The sequence below is a fragment of the Anas acuta genome, chromosome 10, assembly GCF_963932015.1.
Source record: "Anas acuta chromosome 10, bAnaAcu1.1, whole genome shotgun sequence".
NCBI lineage: Eukaryota > Metazoa > Chordata > Aves > Anseriformes > Anatidae > Anas > Anas acuta.
The window spans coordinates 15,911,884-15,927,600 of NC_088988.1; the positions used below are offsets into that span (position 1 = coordinate 15,911,884).

A 15,717-nucleotide genomic window follows, 5' to 3' on the forward strand; every position below is an offset into this window, starting at 1 on the left:
AGGGGCCGGCCCCGCTCCCCGCCCGCCCCCGGCCGCCATTTTGGCGCCCGCACAGCCCCTCAGGCAGGGCCGCCCCCGCCGCCCCAGCCCGCCAATCGCATCTCTCCCCGCTCCGCCCCGCCGCCCAATGGGAGAGGCTCGCGTTTCCCAGCCCCCGCCCCGCCGCTCTCTTCCTGCGGCCTGACAGGTGCGTCACCCCCCTCCCATTGGCCCGCTCGCCCTAGACGGACAGCCGCGCGGACCAATCCTCTTCCGAAGGGCGTTCCCCGCAGCACCCTCCGCCCCACCCGCTGAGGGGAACGAAGCCGCCCTCATTACCTCACGCAGCGCCCGGCGGCTCCCATTGGCCGCTTCCCCCCTCTTCTCCCCGCCCCTCGGTGACGCCACGGCACGGGGGGGGCTGCGATTGGCCGAGCGCGAGGCCGGGCCCGGCTGCGCGAGGCCGAGGGGCGGGCTTAAAGGGGGGCGGCGGCGGCGGGGCCTGGGCGGCGGGCGGCGGGGAGCGGCGCGGCCGGAGCGCGGTGAGGGCCCGGCGGGGCGCGCGGCTTTTAACCAATTTCCCCCTTTTTCACCCCGTTTTTGCCACGGGAGGGGAGGGCGGCGAGCGGGGTGGGGCTCCCCGCGGCCTCGGCGCTGTGGGCAGGGGGGGTGGGGGGCTCGGGGCGGGCCCCGCCGCTGGGGCCGGGCGCTCCTCACAGGGAGCCGCTGGCAGTGGGGTGGCGGTTGGGGGGGGGGGGGGGGGTTGATCCCCAACGGCCCCGAGCCCCAACGGCCCCGCCGGTGCCGGGCAGGGAGCGCGGCCCCACAGGCACCGGGGTCCCTCGCAGCTGCCCGGGGCAGCCAAGGGGACGTGCACAAAGCCCAGCTGCAGCCGGCCCTCAGTGCGGCCACCCCGTGTGGCGCTGGGGGTGCCGCTGCGGGCGGCAGGTGGCCTGGGCAGCCACAGGAGGGCTTCCACTGTGCGAGTGCGCTGTAAAAGCCAGGAAGCCGTGCCAAGAAGCAGCATTTGGAGTGGCATCTCTTCACAGTATTCCTGTTTTTAATTGTTGTAGCAGAAGGAAAGCACTAGAGGAAAAGGTGCGGGCTGACACAAGGCCCGTGTGAGGAGGGCAGCTCAGCAGTGCAGCTGTGGCGCTCGGCTCCTGAAGCAGCAGAAATCTGTAAAGGCAATGCTGGGCAGCGCGCTGCTCAGCCTCTGTGGGTGCTGAGAGGAGCCCGGGTGATCGTTCTGAAGGTGTTCATTCCTTCCCGTAAAATGAGGAAAGGCAGTGCGTTGGGCTCTGCTGGGAGCCTGCTGCTGTCGGTAGGTGCAGCCCCACAGAGTGCCGTAGCGGCAGGTACCCCCATGGAAGGCTCAGTAGGCAGGGTGACACTGAGTGACTGCACTGCCTGGAACCACCCCTGCATGATGCTGGGATTTCACTCCCGTGGCAGCTGTAAGCCTTCTCCGTGCTGGGAAGTAGGATCACCAGGCCAACTGAAACACACCAATAGTACATTATTTTAATTTTTATCTGTAACGACTTGTGATTAATCTAGGGTAGTAAATTTTTAGGTGCAGGACCTAGAGAGCATAAGCAGTTACAGGCCATGTTTCTTGTGCTGATACCGTGCTCAGCTCCTGTATAGCATAGCTAGGAAGAGTGAGCATGATTCAAAAGAAACCAACTTTGAAACACCTTGAATGGCTTTTTCAGTGACTGCGTGGGAGACTGGCACTCCAAGGCCACCAGTTCGCCATCATCCATAGAATCCTAACAGGAGAGGCTGAGGGCAATGCAACATGTTAAGGGAAATGCTGTGTATCGCTTATTAGTGGGGTGCAGCTGGCTGAAGGAGCTCTGTGCAGGATCCTCTTTGGAAGTTATTCTGTATTCTAACTAGGGCTAAAGTAACGCTTTATTTGGAGATGAAACTGGTTCTTAATAGCTTGTAAATAGGCATCTCTGTAATGCAAAGTGTTTCAGCAGAGCTGGGAGCGTACTGAGCACGTATGGCTGCTTTCTGCAAGGTGGAGTCAGTGACGGAACTGCATCCAGCAGTTATCACGCTTCCAGATCAGTTCCTGTCTTGCTGGTAGTAGGTTGGGCTGGTCTTTATGTACATACCTTGTTCCGTGTCCTTTTTGGCTCCTGTGTCTCAGCTCTTGTTCTGGAATGGGGCAGTTTGTGTTAGTCCTCAAAGAAAAAAAAAAATTCCCCCAAACCCATAAAGTAATCACTCCAGGTTCCAGCTAATTGTTTTCCGACCTGCACCTCAGCTCCCAGCAGTTTGCTGGTGTCAGAGCCGGGCCCTCTGTGCGTCAGTTCCTCCGCCCTCGGGTCACGCTGAAGGTCCCCAAGGAAACGTCTTGTCTTTTGGTAGCCGAGCATCTCGCTCTTGTAGTCTGGCTGGGTTTTGGGTAAGAGGAAGGGCCTGTGGCATGGCCCTCTGGCAGGGCTCTGCCTTCCAGACAGGGGATGGGGAAAGGTGAAAACAACATCTGCTGTCCCACCGCTGTCCCAGAGCACGCCCCTGCTCTGCACCTCTGTTTTTGCTGGCTCGGAGCAATGCGGCTCTCTGGCTGCTGAAGAGGAAAAATATCTGGAGGAATTGTGTCCTGGAATGTTTGCCTCAGATGCTTTGGGGCTGGGAGACTGAATTAATTTTTATCGCTTTCCTGAATGGTGCTTGCAATTTTTTACTGCTGGGCTGCTCAGTATCTAGATGGCTGTAGTTAGATAACTGCATTTGATATCGGAGTTTCTTTTAAACATTTGCACAGCTAGGATTTTTTTTTTCTGACAAGTAGCCTGGCTTAATTCTTTTTTTTTCTTTTAACAAGGTTAGCTTTGATTGTCTTAGGAAGAGTCTGGATCTTAACGTTATCATTTTCTCTATAAACTATTCAAAGCAACGTGTGAACAGGTGGTGGTGACTTGTGTGCTGTAGAAAACACTTGGTGTTGACCTCAGTATAACTTGTGCTGTCCTGTCTTTGTCCCTCTCATCCTCTGAATTGTCTTGGTCAGTGTTTCCATATTAAAGAAATCAAGCAAAATGTACTGTCTCACAACTTGCTTTAGTGAGAAAGGGTGGGGTGGGAGGTGGAATATTGGAAACCAGGAGGATTGGAGTAAAAAAAAAAAAAAAAAAAAAAGAGGAGTAGAGGAAACAGGCAGTGCCAGATGAGGTGGTGTAGGCGAGAGAGCTCTTGCACAAACAATAACAAGACGTTTTTTTAAGAGGGGGGGAAAAAAAAGACTTCTGGAGTTTATACCCAAAGGGGAGCTGTGCGAATGGCTTGAACAGACGAAACACCGAAACTCCAAATACTGCTGAAGTCCTTGTAATTGAACTGCTGATCTAATGAGCATTAAGCTTAGCGCTCATAATGAGCCCATTAAATAGCTACAGAAAATCTTCTGTGTTCTGTGGCTTTGTCTGTTCCTGGCAGGGCACCAATGCAGATGAAAGCAGAATGACACATACGTAATGCAGGCTCCATGGGAGGATCATCTCGTGCCCTGGGAATGGCAGTGATTTTTCAGGCTGGAGTGCCTCCGAAACCTGCAGAGTGTGCAGTGTGTGCGAGGGACAGCCCTTGGCCATGCTGCGAGAGTGAGCTGTTGTAGAGCTGTCCGATGCTGGGTGTGAACGCTGAAGTGATACCTTTCAGCATTTGTGTGTGTAGAGGATCTGTATTGACTGTGCTGAGCCAATAGATGGTCTTTGGCAGTTGGCAAGACAAAGAATCTGCTGCAGTCTTTCTCAGAATGTTGTTTTAGCAGAAAGAAGGGAGGCGTTCAAGTGCAAAAATATTGTGTAGGCAGCTATAGTACTGTCCTGGAATCTAATAAATAATAGAGCTCTGGCGATTTTAGCTACTGTTGGTCTTAACTCCAAGAAGCTCTCTTCTTTTACAGCAACATAAAGCTGGGTGCAAAATTAGATCTGAATCCTATTTATATATTGGGTCCTGTTTATCTGTAAGGATGCACACTCATTCTGTGTATTTTTAGGGTGTAAACCAGAGAAGCCTGACGAAACGGAAGACACAGAAAAATTGCAGTCCTTTATTTGGAATACACGTTATGAACCCTTTCTGGAGCATGTCTACAAGTTCTGTGCGCAAGGTAGATATAATGAGTGGGTGCTCTAAGGTGTTAAATCCTGAGGGCTGGGATCGCCTTCAATAAAAGGGTCAGCTGGCTGTGACTTGCAGGAACTGGAATGTGCCTGTGAACGGAGCGTTCTCCAGAACTTGCTGCAATGACTTGTCTTATCTGAAGCATTTTCAAGTAGGAAAGACAAACGTGCAAATGGTTGAAGGACTTGCTGCTTATGACATTTTTTACTGTCTTAAGTAGACTTTAGCCAGGTATTGCATGTGCAGTGAGCACTGGCAAAACTGCATCTCTAATGCTGTTACTTGCTACGTGAGACTCTGTCTAAAAGCACAGCACTTTGAAGGTTATTTGCTTCTCAGGTTTTCATTACTAGAGAAAATTCTATAACTTGGTTGATGGTGCTCAAGGCATAGGTATTGCTACTGGCCCAAGTCTCAAGCATTTCGAAACGCTATCCCCTAAATCGTGCCTGTGACCAGCACAGCTTAGTCACAGGTCTGTAACCTGCAGGTGTGTCCTGGCAGCCTGCGGAATGATTTTGAGGTCTGTACCTAATAGTGATCTCTAGCAGCATAGCAGTGACCCACTAAGTAGAACAGTCTATGTGTGTATGTATGTACGTATGTGAAACAACATAGGCATAAAAAGGTTGTTAGAGCAAAATTACTTAACCTGGGCTCGATGTCACTGTCGGCCAGTGATTCTCCCACATCGGGAGCAGGCTGCACAATCAGTGCCAAGTGGGGTGTTTGTCTTCATGTATTTCACTTCCCACCTGTGCTAAGTTTTCCATAGAAAGCTCTGATTTCTTCTCAGCTTTACTACGGTACTTCTCAGAGACTCTTCAAAGTCGTAGACTTTGAAGTCTATGAATGTGAGGATGCGCGTCAGTGGAAGTGACTTACCTTGATGTGCTGGAAATAGCCTGACTTTAAGCTGATGGTATATATTACCTGCTTCTAGCGCCTAAATAAGTACAAACCTCCGTGTCCTAATCTGCAGATTTCCAACCTAGCCTTGATTGCTTTTGCACTTACAGGCTAGGTTTGATTGAATAAAAATTTATCTAAAAACAAAAACCCAAGATCACTTAAAACAAAACAACAGAACACCAAAACCCAAGACAAATCTCATCAAACTTGTCATTACTAAGGGTGGGTTTAAGCCTGTGTTAAAATATGTTCCTATGTTAAATACTTTGAATTCCAACCTCTCATGCCCTGATTCTGTTTTAATCTAACAGAGACCCGAAGCTGAAGAGAAAACTTTGACTGGAGAGCTGAGAACCAGTCCTCCACGAACCTCTACGAAGAAACAGTTACCTTCTATCCCAAAGAACGCTGTGCCAATAACCAAGCCTGCCTCCCCTGCCGCGTCATCCCAGTCGACAAATGGAACACATGCTTCTTACGGGCCTTTTTATTTGGAATATTCCCTCCTAGCAGAATTGTGGGTTTTCACTATTTTTTTTCTGTTATAGGTTACTGGGTGTATGCTTCAGTGAAAAAATAACTTGTAGGGGTCTAGTGCTTGTGTGGTGTCTGCCACAGCCCCTAAAGAATGCAGTAAAACTCTGTGCTACACCAAATTCTTCTGGAGCAGCAACCTCCACCTCTTGAGGTGGCAGGGGAGAAGAAGGGATGAAATTGTAAGGGCTGTGTTTAGATGTGATTTTCTGAATTTTGGTATTTCTCAGTCTTCAAGTAAAAACATTTTGGGTCTACCAAAGCTGGTCTACCTGACCACTTACCCTCAAAGCGTTTTGGTCAGAAATACCTCATTTGTTAAACAATCAATAATAGAGAAACCAGCAGATGTTTAGTAGGAAGATGGTTATGAAGGTAGGGCACTGTATAATGGAATTAGGATGTGGAACACTTGAAAGTGCTTATTAAGTGGATATTAGGAAGGCTGTGTGTCTTCCTGTCTTTAATGGTACTTGAGAGGGAGGAGTCACTGCAATTTAAAGAGTTGTTGTTGGATCAGTTTGATCAGTTTTATTTGATCCGGTCTAGTGATGTGCAGAGTGCTGTGGGAGCACACACACACAAAGCTGTATGTCTGCAAAACTTAACAGTTATATGGGGTTACTTAAACTGTTTTATGCCATAAAGCTGGAGAGACTTTGTCGGTAGTAGACGTATTGGATTCTCAAGTATGCAGTGCCTTTTGGAATGAAATCCCTGGAGTCCTGATGCAATACTGAGCTTCAGATCTTGCATTTAACCATTAAGTTGAAAGTGAGAACTCTCTAAATGTAAAACGTGGTGTTCAGGCAACTGATTCTGACTTCTTAATTCAAGAAAAATGTCTTTCTTCTGCAGCATGCAAGAATACTTTGTATTCCTCTTGTTTAACAATTTCACGTACAGTATGGAAATAGTTAGCAGAGAGATGTGTTAGTGCTTTTCTTTAAGATCATTGTTTACTAGTGCAAGTGTGCTGAGTTTAATTTAATAGGCCAGTATGGCAACTAACTGGAAAACGTATGAAGTGAGTATTTCAGATGATCATTTATGGTATTCAGTAGAATCTGCATACCTTACAACTGTAGCTGATTAGATTTAGAAGGAAGTTTTTGTGTTCATTAATTGGAAAAATAGAAAAAGTAGCACGATTTTTCTCTGCAGTGCTGTTGTTTATCAAATGGAGCTTCCTAAAGAATAAAGGAAGAGGGAGAAAATCTTTCCTTAATTCAAGGGTCATTGATGACTGAAGTAACTGAAGATAATTTGATCATCTTCACAAGAAATGAATTAACAAATAAGTGCAAGTTTAAAAAATGCGTTGGTCCCTACTAATGAGATGCTGTAATCACTTGATGTAGATCTCTAATATACCCAGCCTGTCTTTTCTGTTCTCTGTTACTTTGTTTGGTCTCTTGCCGGTAGGATTCCTGGTTGACCTGCCGCATAGTCTTATCTAAAACTGAAAATTTGTTTAAAATTAAAGGTTTGGTACACTTTCAGAATTAACTGGAATTGAATGCAAGCCTCTGTTCAAAGAAATTTAGTTGCAATCCTCTTTTTACTCTTTACTTTGAAACTGGGAATTCAGTAGAAAAGTGGAAATCACACAGTGCTGAGAAGCATTAAATGCATCTTCCGGGGAAATAAGTTATTTCCATTTCTCTGCTTACAGAGAGAAATTATTTCTCAGGAGAAATAATATTGCCTCTTAATAGCTGCTTAAGTGGAGAGCTAGGAAAAGCAGAGTGAAAGTATATGGTTTGGCTAGTTACCTGCCTCCTCCTCTGAGCAATCAGCCCTTGGGAATTGAGTATAAGTTTGTGGAAGAAGTCTCCTGTTAAACTACTGGCCGTACGTTCTGGCTTTACTGTTGTTAGCTTGCTGTAGGTTTAATGCAGTTGTGGAGCTATTCTAAATACTGATTCTAATTGCAGTACCTTGGTTGTTAAGCAGAAACTGCCAGGTGTCTACGTGCAGCCATCTTACAGATCAGCATTAAGTAAGTTTAAACTTTAACTTTTAAAATTGCAATACATGCTTGTTTTTAAATTCTTCAAATTTCTCAAGAAAACTTTCTCACTTGCAGTGTGGTTTGGAGTAATATTCATAAGACATGGGCTCTACCAGGATGGTGTGTTTAAATTTACTGTCTATATTCCTGATAACTACCCAGATGGAGACTGCCCGGTAAGTGGACATGGTTGTGTGTGTCTTGGGGTTTTCTGGTGCTCTAAGTCCGGCTTCCTGTTAAAGTTAACGCGCCAGGTAGCTTCTCATTTCATTGAACTAGTTCTGTTCAGTTGGCTGGGCATGTTTGTGAGCCATCTTGTATATATTTCCTAATGTCTGTGGAAGGAAGTTGTTGCTCTGATTACTGAGACTGGTGTAGAGAGAATTCTATGAGCTTAGATTAATTAGAGTATTCAAGTAATCAACCAGTTCTTTACCACAACATTTGATCTGCTACTTCCTTGGCAAGGAACTTGAAGTTGAAGCACTTAGTGTACAAATTCTGAGTAGCCTATAATGGAACATAAAATGCAGGCTCTTGTGCTGTGCTTGCTACAGTGCTGCAGGATTTCTTGCCTGTGTCTGTTTTAAAATGCATTGAAACAAAGAACTAAGATCTTGAGTTGAAAGTTGGTAAAATAGAGGGAAAGGGAATAGATAATCTGCTGTCACTTTTTCTTCTCTAGGGAAAAGAATACAAGTTATTACATTCCTGTTTAAAAAAAAAAAAATCCCCATCAAAACAAAAACACACATGTGGCAATCGGACTCTTTCCAGAGCGGAGCATCCGGCCCCCTTGGCCAGATTTCTTTAACAGGAAGATCGGGGGTGGGTGTATGGAACTGCTGTAGCTGAGAAGGAGTTGCTATGTCAGGAAGCTGTCTGCTTGGTGTCAAGTTTTGTGTAAAGCTATCACCTTTAAAAGGACGGAATTAGTAGGAATCAGTATCTTGAAAAGATTTTAAAGAAACTCATATGCCTCTCATATATCCATAATGTTTTTTACTAGCATAGGGCTTTCAAACCTTGTTAGAATATTTTTCTTTTGGAGCAGCACACAAATGCGAGAGGAAACTAACTGTGCACAACTAAAGACACCATGGTGACATCACAGTTTACTTAAAAATGTGTAGGATAAAAAAAACTATTGCTTGTAGCTCAAGTATTTAAAAAGCTTTCAGTCACTAATAGCTGAGGGTTGTTTTTGGCTTTAATCTGATTTTATCTGATATTACCTGTGTTGGCACACAGGATTAGTTTCCTGATTTGGTAATGAGCATGAAAGAGGACAAGACCCTGCACATAGCCTGGGTATGTTGGGTTACAGTTTCACAGTTGCTTTAAATCACTTCAGGGTGTTTTCCTGTTATCTAGTACTAGTTGATTAGTATTTGGAAGCAACATCTGACTGACCAAAACAAACAAACAACCACCAAAAAACCTTCACCCAATAGTTTTAACGTTAGGATTCTTCTTTTTTCTAACTCAGCGCTTGGTTTTTGATCTGCCTGTCTTCCATCCGCTAGTAGATCCCATGTCTGGTGAACTGGATGTGAAAAGAGCGTTTGCAAAATGGAGGTTAGTGGTAACATTTTGATGGGTAGCTTGAAAGAGGCTCTTTCCCTTCTTCACCATGTTTTGTTTTTTTTTAGGCGAAATCATAATCACATATGGCAAGTACTAATGTATGCTCGCAGAGTCTTCTACAAGATTGACACAACTAGTCCTCTGAACCCTGAGGCTGCAGTGCTGTAAGTATCTTCTGTGTTTGTAGACATAGTCTCTTAAGAGATTTTTTTGCACAGAAGTGTAGAAACGAGATCTGTACAATCAACTCATGGTCTTTACCTTTGGAGATGGTTGCATTAGAAACTTAATTTGAGGCTTTGCCAAATCTGTTTGTGCTTCCGGAGCAAACCTGTGCTTCTTTGCAGTTAAGTGACATCGCTTATTTCTCTGTTGTAGGTATGAAAAAGATATTCAGCTGTTCAAAAGTAAAGTGGTGGACAGCGTCAAACTATGCAGCAGTCACTTATTTGATCAGCCCAAAATAGAGGATCCCTATGCAATCGTGTAAGTACTACGAGCAAATTCACCACATCCTAATTTTTTGAGAACAAGTTTTGGTATAATTTTTATTGAAGCCTTTCCCTGCAAACAGATTAAAGTAGGTTGTCCTTTTGTTTTGTATGTTTGTAAGTACCTTAATAATTCCTGTGCTCATTTCCTTCTGTGTAATATTGAGTAAATCTTAAATAGTGAGACAATGTATTTAATGCTGAAAAGATCCATGCCACTGTGAGTTAAGTTCTCAAGAAATGTATGTTTTAACACTGAAAACTCAGATTTGTAGCTGACTTGAAATTCATCAAACTAGACCAAGGAAAACTGCTGTGTTTTGCTGTACTGTTGCTTTGTGCTTTAGTTTCCAAAACTGTGAGGTAAGAGAGAACTGTACTTTCTCCATAGTTTTTCTCCTTGGAATCCAGCTGTACATGATGAAGCCAGAGAGAAGATGTTGACTCAGAAGGTACGCACAAAGTCCTGATTCTGACTGTAAAAAGGGCTTGTTGCTTGAAAAGGCAAGGAAGGTTCCGCATCTCTTTGAGATGAGCACGTACCAGGCAGACCTCACCCCACTCCTTTTCTGTATCTGCAGTCGTGAGGAAACTGAATTGGAGTCCTAACTGAGCAGTTATGTCACTGTTCTAACTTCAGTGTGTTAAGCAATGAATTGTTCAGCCAGCTAGAAAGCTTTGTTGGGCTGAGTACAATTGTTGGCAAATTTGGCAGATTTTTTGTTTGGAGATGGAAGGGGAGGGAAGAAGGAGAAAGGAGAGATTTGCTGACTGCCTGTTTAGCTTGTCCTGCATTTGTCACGGTCAGTAGTGCTGCATAACCTGACAGTCCCCACCTTTGTTCTTCTCTGTTGTGGAAAGATGTTTAATTATTTAATAAAAACTTGAAGGCTTTCTTCTCATTGAAACCCTTTCAAGCAGCACAAGCAGAGTACCTTGCTAACGTTTCTGATGGTGCTGTTTCCTAGTAAGGCGCTGTCTGCTAATCAAAGGCTGCTTACAGTTGCATCTATCACAAAGCACTCTGATAGGGCAAGAATGTTACAGTTTGTGACAGCTTTCACCTGAGCAATACCTTTGATATTTGTAATGCCAAGGGGCAGTAACACTCAAACAATGGCCCTTTATCTATGCTGGAGCTGAAGTAGTGATGGTAACTGTCTAATGGCTTTTGAGCATATAAACGCACACAGGACCAGAGGGTAGAAGAGGTTTTCTTGTTTTTCTTGGAAATAAAGCCAAATGGAATAAGCCTGCATTCTGAAAAACTTAAGGCTTTAAAAATATTCTCTGAAAACATACTGTCCCTGTCAATCAATTTATTATTTTTATTTTTCAAATGATTCTTTGCACTAAACAAGAGCTGGCAAACAGCAGTTCTGGGTCTGCCCAGAGTGGCGTGACAAGTCATTCCATTCACTGTGCCTCAGGATTGTGAAATGGTGCCTCGTGGCCTTGTTGGGCTGGCAGGGAGGTGCACTCTGAATGTGTTAGTGCACGTATGGCACTTCAGTTGTTGGAGTAGTTTGTCGATAGCAAGACTAGCCTGATTTCCATGGCTTAGGAGACTTGTTCCAAAACATCAGTGTAGCTGAGAATCTTCTTTGCCTTCCCTGTAAAAGGAAGTTCCCAAGTCCTGAGTTCTCTCTCCCCCTTCTGCTGCAATCCTGGCTCATTTGGTTATTGTTGTTGTAATTCCTGTACCTCAGGAGCCACGCTGGAGCTGTTAGTGTCGAGCTAATGGCTGACACGTTTTGATTTGGATTGACTCTTCTTTCTGTAGAACCAAAAAATTTGGCAAATTGCAGTACAGTGGTGCTGGGCTACGGTCTCCAATCAAAATGCTCCATCCGAAGAGTATCTCTTAATCTTTACAGTATAATGGGGTAGTAATATGTGAACTAAGACATTAAAACTCTCCTGTGGTGTCAGGGTAGTTCTACAGAAGCCATGCGCATCCACAGAAATTAAAGCAATAGACTTAGTTCTGTTCCTCTTTGAGGAGAGCAAACAATACCACTTTTCAGCTTGTATTTGCCAAACTTAAAATGGGTGGGAGAGGACAAGAGAGTTTGGGGTACCAAATAATTCTGACTTTAATTTTCTTCTACCTAGAAGAAGCCAGAAGATCAGCACTGCAAAAGCATGCATGTTTCTGGCCTCTCATGGGTCAAGCCTGGCTCAGTTCAGCCTTTCAGCAAAGAAGAGAAGACACTGCCTACCTAGCTCTTTTGGACTGTGGTGCACGCAACACTTTCTGCGGGTGGAGGGAATGTAATGGAGGGAGAAACAGCAAAGCAGCAGTTTCCTTCTTGACTATGGATTAGCAAAAACTGAACGGTAGCAGTGACTCCAGTAAACCTGCTTGATGGATTGCTGACTCAACGTTTTACATATGCATTAGGTTTTAAAGGCTTGCCTGGAGTTTGGAAGCATCTCTGAACACTGCAGTACTTCTACCTGAAGACTGTCTAGGGTGGGTAATTCCTCAGGGCTCTGAAATGCCTGGAGGTTTTGGGTTGGTTTTTAAGCTTTTATTTTTTCCCTCCAGGAATAGCAATTTTTTTTCTAAATCTTAAATTGCTGGCAGAAATATTAGCAGGAAATATGATGCCAGAGGTAAGCTGTGTTCATGTAAACTAATATAGCAGAGTTAAACACTATATTTAATGGTTTTAAATACTTCGGTTTCTATTGTAAATATGTTAGGATTTGAAATTGTAAATAGGTGGTTCAATGACTCCATTTAGCACTTTCCAGAGGTAAAGCTGAGGATGACACTCAGTGTATGATGTATTATTGATTTGTAAATGAATGCTGTCACTAAAGCACACATTAGTCTGACGGGGTGAAAGCAGAATGTCAGGCTTAGTAGACTTTTATTCCATAAACACTAAAATCCAAGCTTTTAACGGTGGTCTCTTAAGCTAATAAAATCTTAGATGATTTTAGATTCCCTAGGTGGCCACACTGAAGGGATAACTAGGATAGCTCGACTAATGTGTGTTAATAGTGACACCTTAAGAAAATAAAAAGAAATGATGATCTTGCTTTTGTCCCTCTGTTCATCTGTACTCTAGACACTTAGCAAAGACTGGCACTGGAGTGGAAGCACCTGGCTGCACAAGTACTTGCAGGCACCCTGTTATGTTCTGCAGAGACTGGTTGAACAGTTTGGTTCCACGTCTAGGAAAACATTTTAAAGCTGGTGTAAGCTTAGGACAGAGTCTTTTTGTTTCCACAAGTCTTCCTAGCGTCATAACCCAGCAAAATGTCTTATTCTTGTCTAACAGGATTTCCCTATAGCTTCAGTACTTGTGATGCCGGCCTCTTACAGCTGGTGTGCTTTTCCTTTAACTCCTCATACCTGTACTGATGGCAGTAGTGCAACAAACAAGTTACTGGTGACTTCATGTATAAATACGATGTGAGCTTTTGTTTTTCTTTGTTGTTTTTGTCTGACAGAAGCTACATCCACTTGTCCTATAACAGGCTTTCTAATTTTTGAGAACAAATCCCTAGTTTTTAAGGAAAGGTACGATGAACTCACAAGTAATATGTTACAATATACCAAACGATTGACTTAATGTGCTGGTAAGGGTGACTTGCGTGGTTTCTATAGTGTTATATGAATTAAGTAATTATTCTCCTCCAGGTAATGCTGAAGCCTTAATGCATGACGGTGCTTTCTGCCTTTTCAAGTTTCTGCTTTTGGGATGCAGAGGTTTCCTGGGGCTGCCTGGAGTGATGCCAGGAGTGCTGGAATTCCTGTTCAGATGAAGAGTGCAGGGGGTATGTGGAGAACAGCAGGCCTCTTGAGGCAACAAAGCGTATCCAAAGGTGCATTCTGTGGGGCTGCTCTTCCTTCAATTTCCATAATTTTCAGTCATAAAGAGGGTCTGTTACAGGGCCTAGGTTCTTTCTGAAATTTAGTACTTCCATTGGTACTCATAGTAAGAGAAATACAATTTAGAGTGGCTCTTTGCTAAACAAATTTGAGGTTAAAGTAAGAGGAACTCAAAGTCTCAGTTACCAGCCAGGTGCTTCTGAAAAAGGTACGTGCAGCTGAACTTGTATGCGGCTCTGAAAGCTGCTGGTGCCTCTTTGCATGAGGTGCAGATCTGTGTAAATGGTCATGTAAATAAGGGCAGCCAACTGACACATAGTTATTGGCTTTAATGCACTGCGTTCTGCCTTTGGTTTTCTCTTGTTACAAACTATTGAAAGTGGTGTTCTAACCCTGCTGGAAACATGGGAGTGCTCCCCCTCAGGGGCACTGATGGCACCCCTGGCTGGCCCCTGGCAGCCCCGGGGGGCTCCTGGCTTCCCCGCCAGGCACAGCCCTGCGCCTGTCTCCTGCTCCTGTCTCCCCGGGATCTTCTTCGCTGGAGAGGCTGGAGGCAGCATCCGTCCCTCACAGAAAAGGGTGAGTGAGCGCCGGGAGGCAGCAAGGGGCAGGCAGGCTCCTGCCTCTCCTGCCAGGGAAGAGCTTGCAGGTGGCACGGGACCGGGCTGTAGCTGGGACTGTAGCTGGGACTGTAGCGTGGGACTTCACTTGTTTGTTGCAATAAGTAGTTCCGAAATGTTGAGTGGAAAGGCTGCTGAGCTGCTGCGAGTGGTTGTACATGTGGACTGGGGTCAAAGAAGGCGACTGTCCAAAGTCCCTGTTTTGCAAGAGACTGCTTTGGTGGTTGGGCACATTTTGCTTTCTTTTTTTTTTTTTTTATTATTTTTCTTTATTTTTTTCATACTAGCAATTTTACAAACCTGAAGGCAGTGCACAGGGGGAAGGGCCTTTCTCTCTCTTTCCTGGTGTCTCTTATTTAACGCTGTGTTTGGCAATGGATGTTGTTAGAAGTGGGGCTGCAGGAAGGAGCTCACGTGCAGCTTGCATCTTCCCCAGCACTTCTGTGCCCGGGGCATGGGCTGCGCTCAGCCCTACGCATGGCACAGTGCGCAGCAGCCTGCCAGCTGCCTGACAACTGTCTTAATACTCAGAAAATGTTTTTTCTTGTTGCTCTGGTACCTTTCTCTTGGTTCCTGTGAAGCTGATCTGCTGTGGGGGGGAAAAAATCCTTCATAAGCTTTTCTGGCTATTTGCATTCTAGGGTAGCAATACCTGATAACACTAAACAGGCATTTGTTCCTTTTCACCCCATGCTCTGCTCATGGTGTGTGCTGTCAGTCGTTACCCTTTATAAAATGTGTTTATCCAGTGAAGCGTGGCTGCAGCTTTTCTGCTAGGGAGGCTCTAGAATGGGTACAGCATACTGAGAGGGGACTTGAAGGCAGTGTTGGACTTGCAGAAACTTGTGAGAGGAACTCTGGATGTCCTTGTAACTCAGTGCAAAGGAAAAATATGGCTCTGTCACTGACCCTGTCGCATCTGTGTGGCATCGGTGCCCCTACTAGCCTGTGTATCTCAGACTCTGATGGGCTGAGGAATTGCAAGTGTGTTGGAATTGTCACAGCTCTGTTGGAACTTGATTAGGAGACAGAAATGGAGTAACTGATTGGAAAGCTGAGCTTGTATTGCATGGAAAGTGGTGGTGGGGTTTTGTTTCACGGAAAATGCGTGGGGAACGTGTTTTGAGAGCCCAGGCACAAGCCTGCAGTGAAGCTGCTAAAATACTGTGAGCATTAAGTGTCTTGCTGCTGTTTGTTTTACGCTTTTCTGGGGAATTGAGATTTAAATACTTCCAATTCAGTTTGTGAAAGGTTCAGTGAAACAGAGACATGGGCCTGGAATTTTGGCTGAGCACAATGTGCCAGCTAGGCAGGGAGACAGAACCAGGGCTAAACTGGCAGGTGATGGTTTTTATCTATTTGTATTATATTATTCAGAAGGCTCTGTAATAAATCACTGACTTGCAAATTTCCTAAGCCACTTAATTGAAGGACGTGCTTAGAAGTTTAATCCCTTCTAATTTTGGGCTGCTCTTTTATTTCAGCTGCAGCAGGATAGACACAAAGCTTAATTCATAGTGCTGTGTAAAGCAGAAAAGTAATTTTTTCCCCTGAACTACTGGTGGACTGATGGTGTTGGGTGGA

The 15,717-nt window shown here is 45.0% G+C and overlaps 1 protein-coding gene across 2 annotated transcripts; it reads left to right on the top strand.

Moving 5' to 3' along the window:
- The first annotated feature begins 369 nt into the window (after nt 1-369).
- Nucleotides 370-12,716, top strand: AKTIP (AKT interacting protein). Of its 2 annotated transcripts, none has more exons than XM_068693656.1 (10): nt 370-521; nt 4,001-4,114; nt 5,352-5,557; nt 7,512-7,576; nt 7,664-7,764; nt 9,078-9,166; nt 9,241-9,339; nt 9,554-9,661; nt 10,058-10,118; nt 11,782-12,716. In XM_068693656.1, the coding sequence occupies exons 2-10, from the start codon at nt 4,073-4,075 to the stop codon at nt 11,890-11,892; spliced, it is 882 nt and encodes a 293-aa protein (XP_068549757.1). In that variant the 5' UTR covers nt 370-521; nt 4,001-4,072; the 3' UTR covers nt 11,893-12,716. The 2 variants fall into 2 exon arrangements, with proteins under 2 accessions (XP_068549757.1, XP_068549755.1); XM_068693654.1 differs by having other exon boundaries at nt 393-521; nt 11,785-12,716.
- Nucleotides 12,717-15,717: the final 3,001 nt, after the last annotated feature.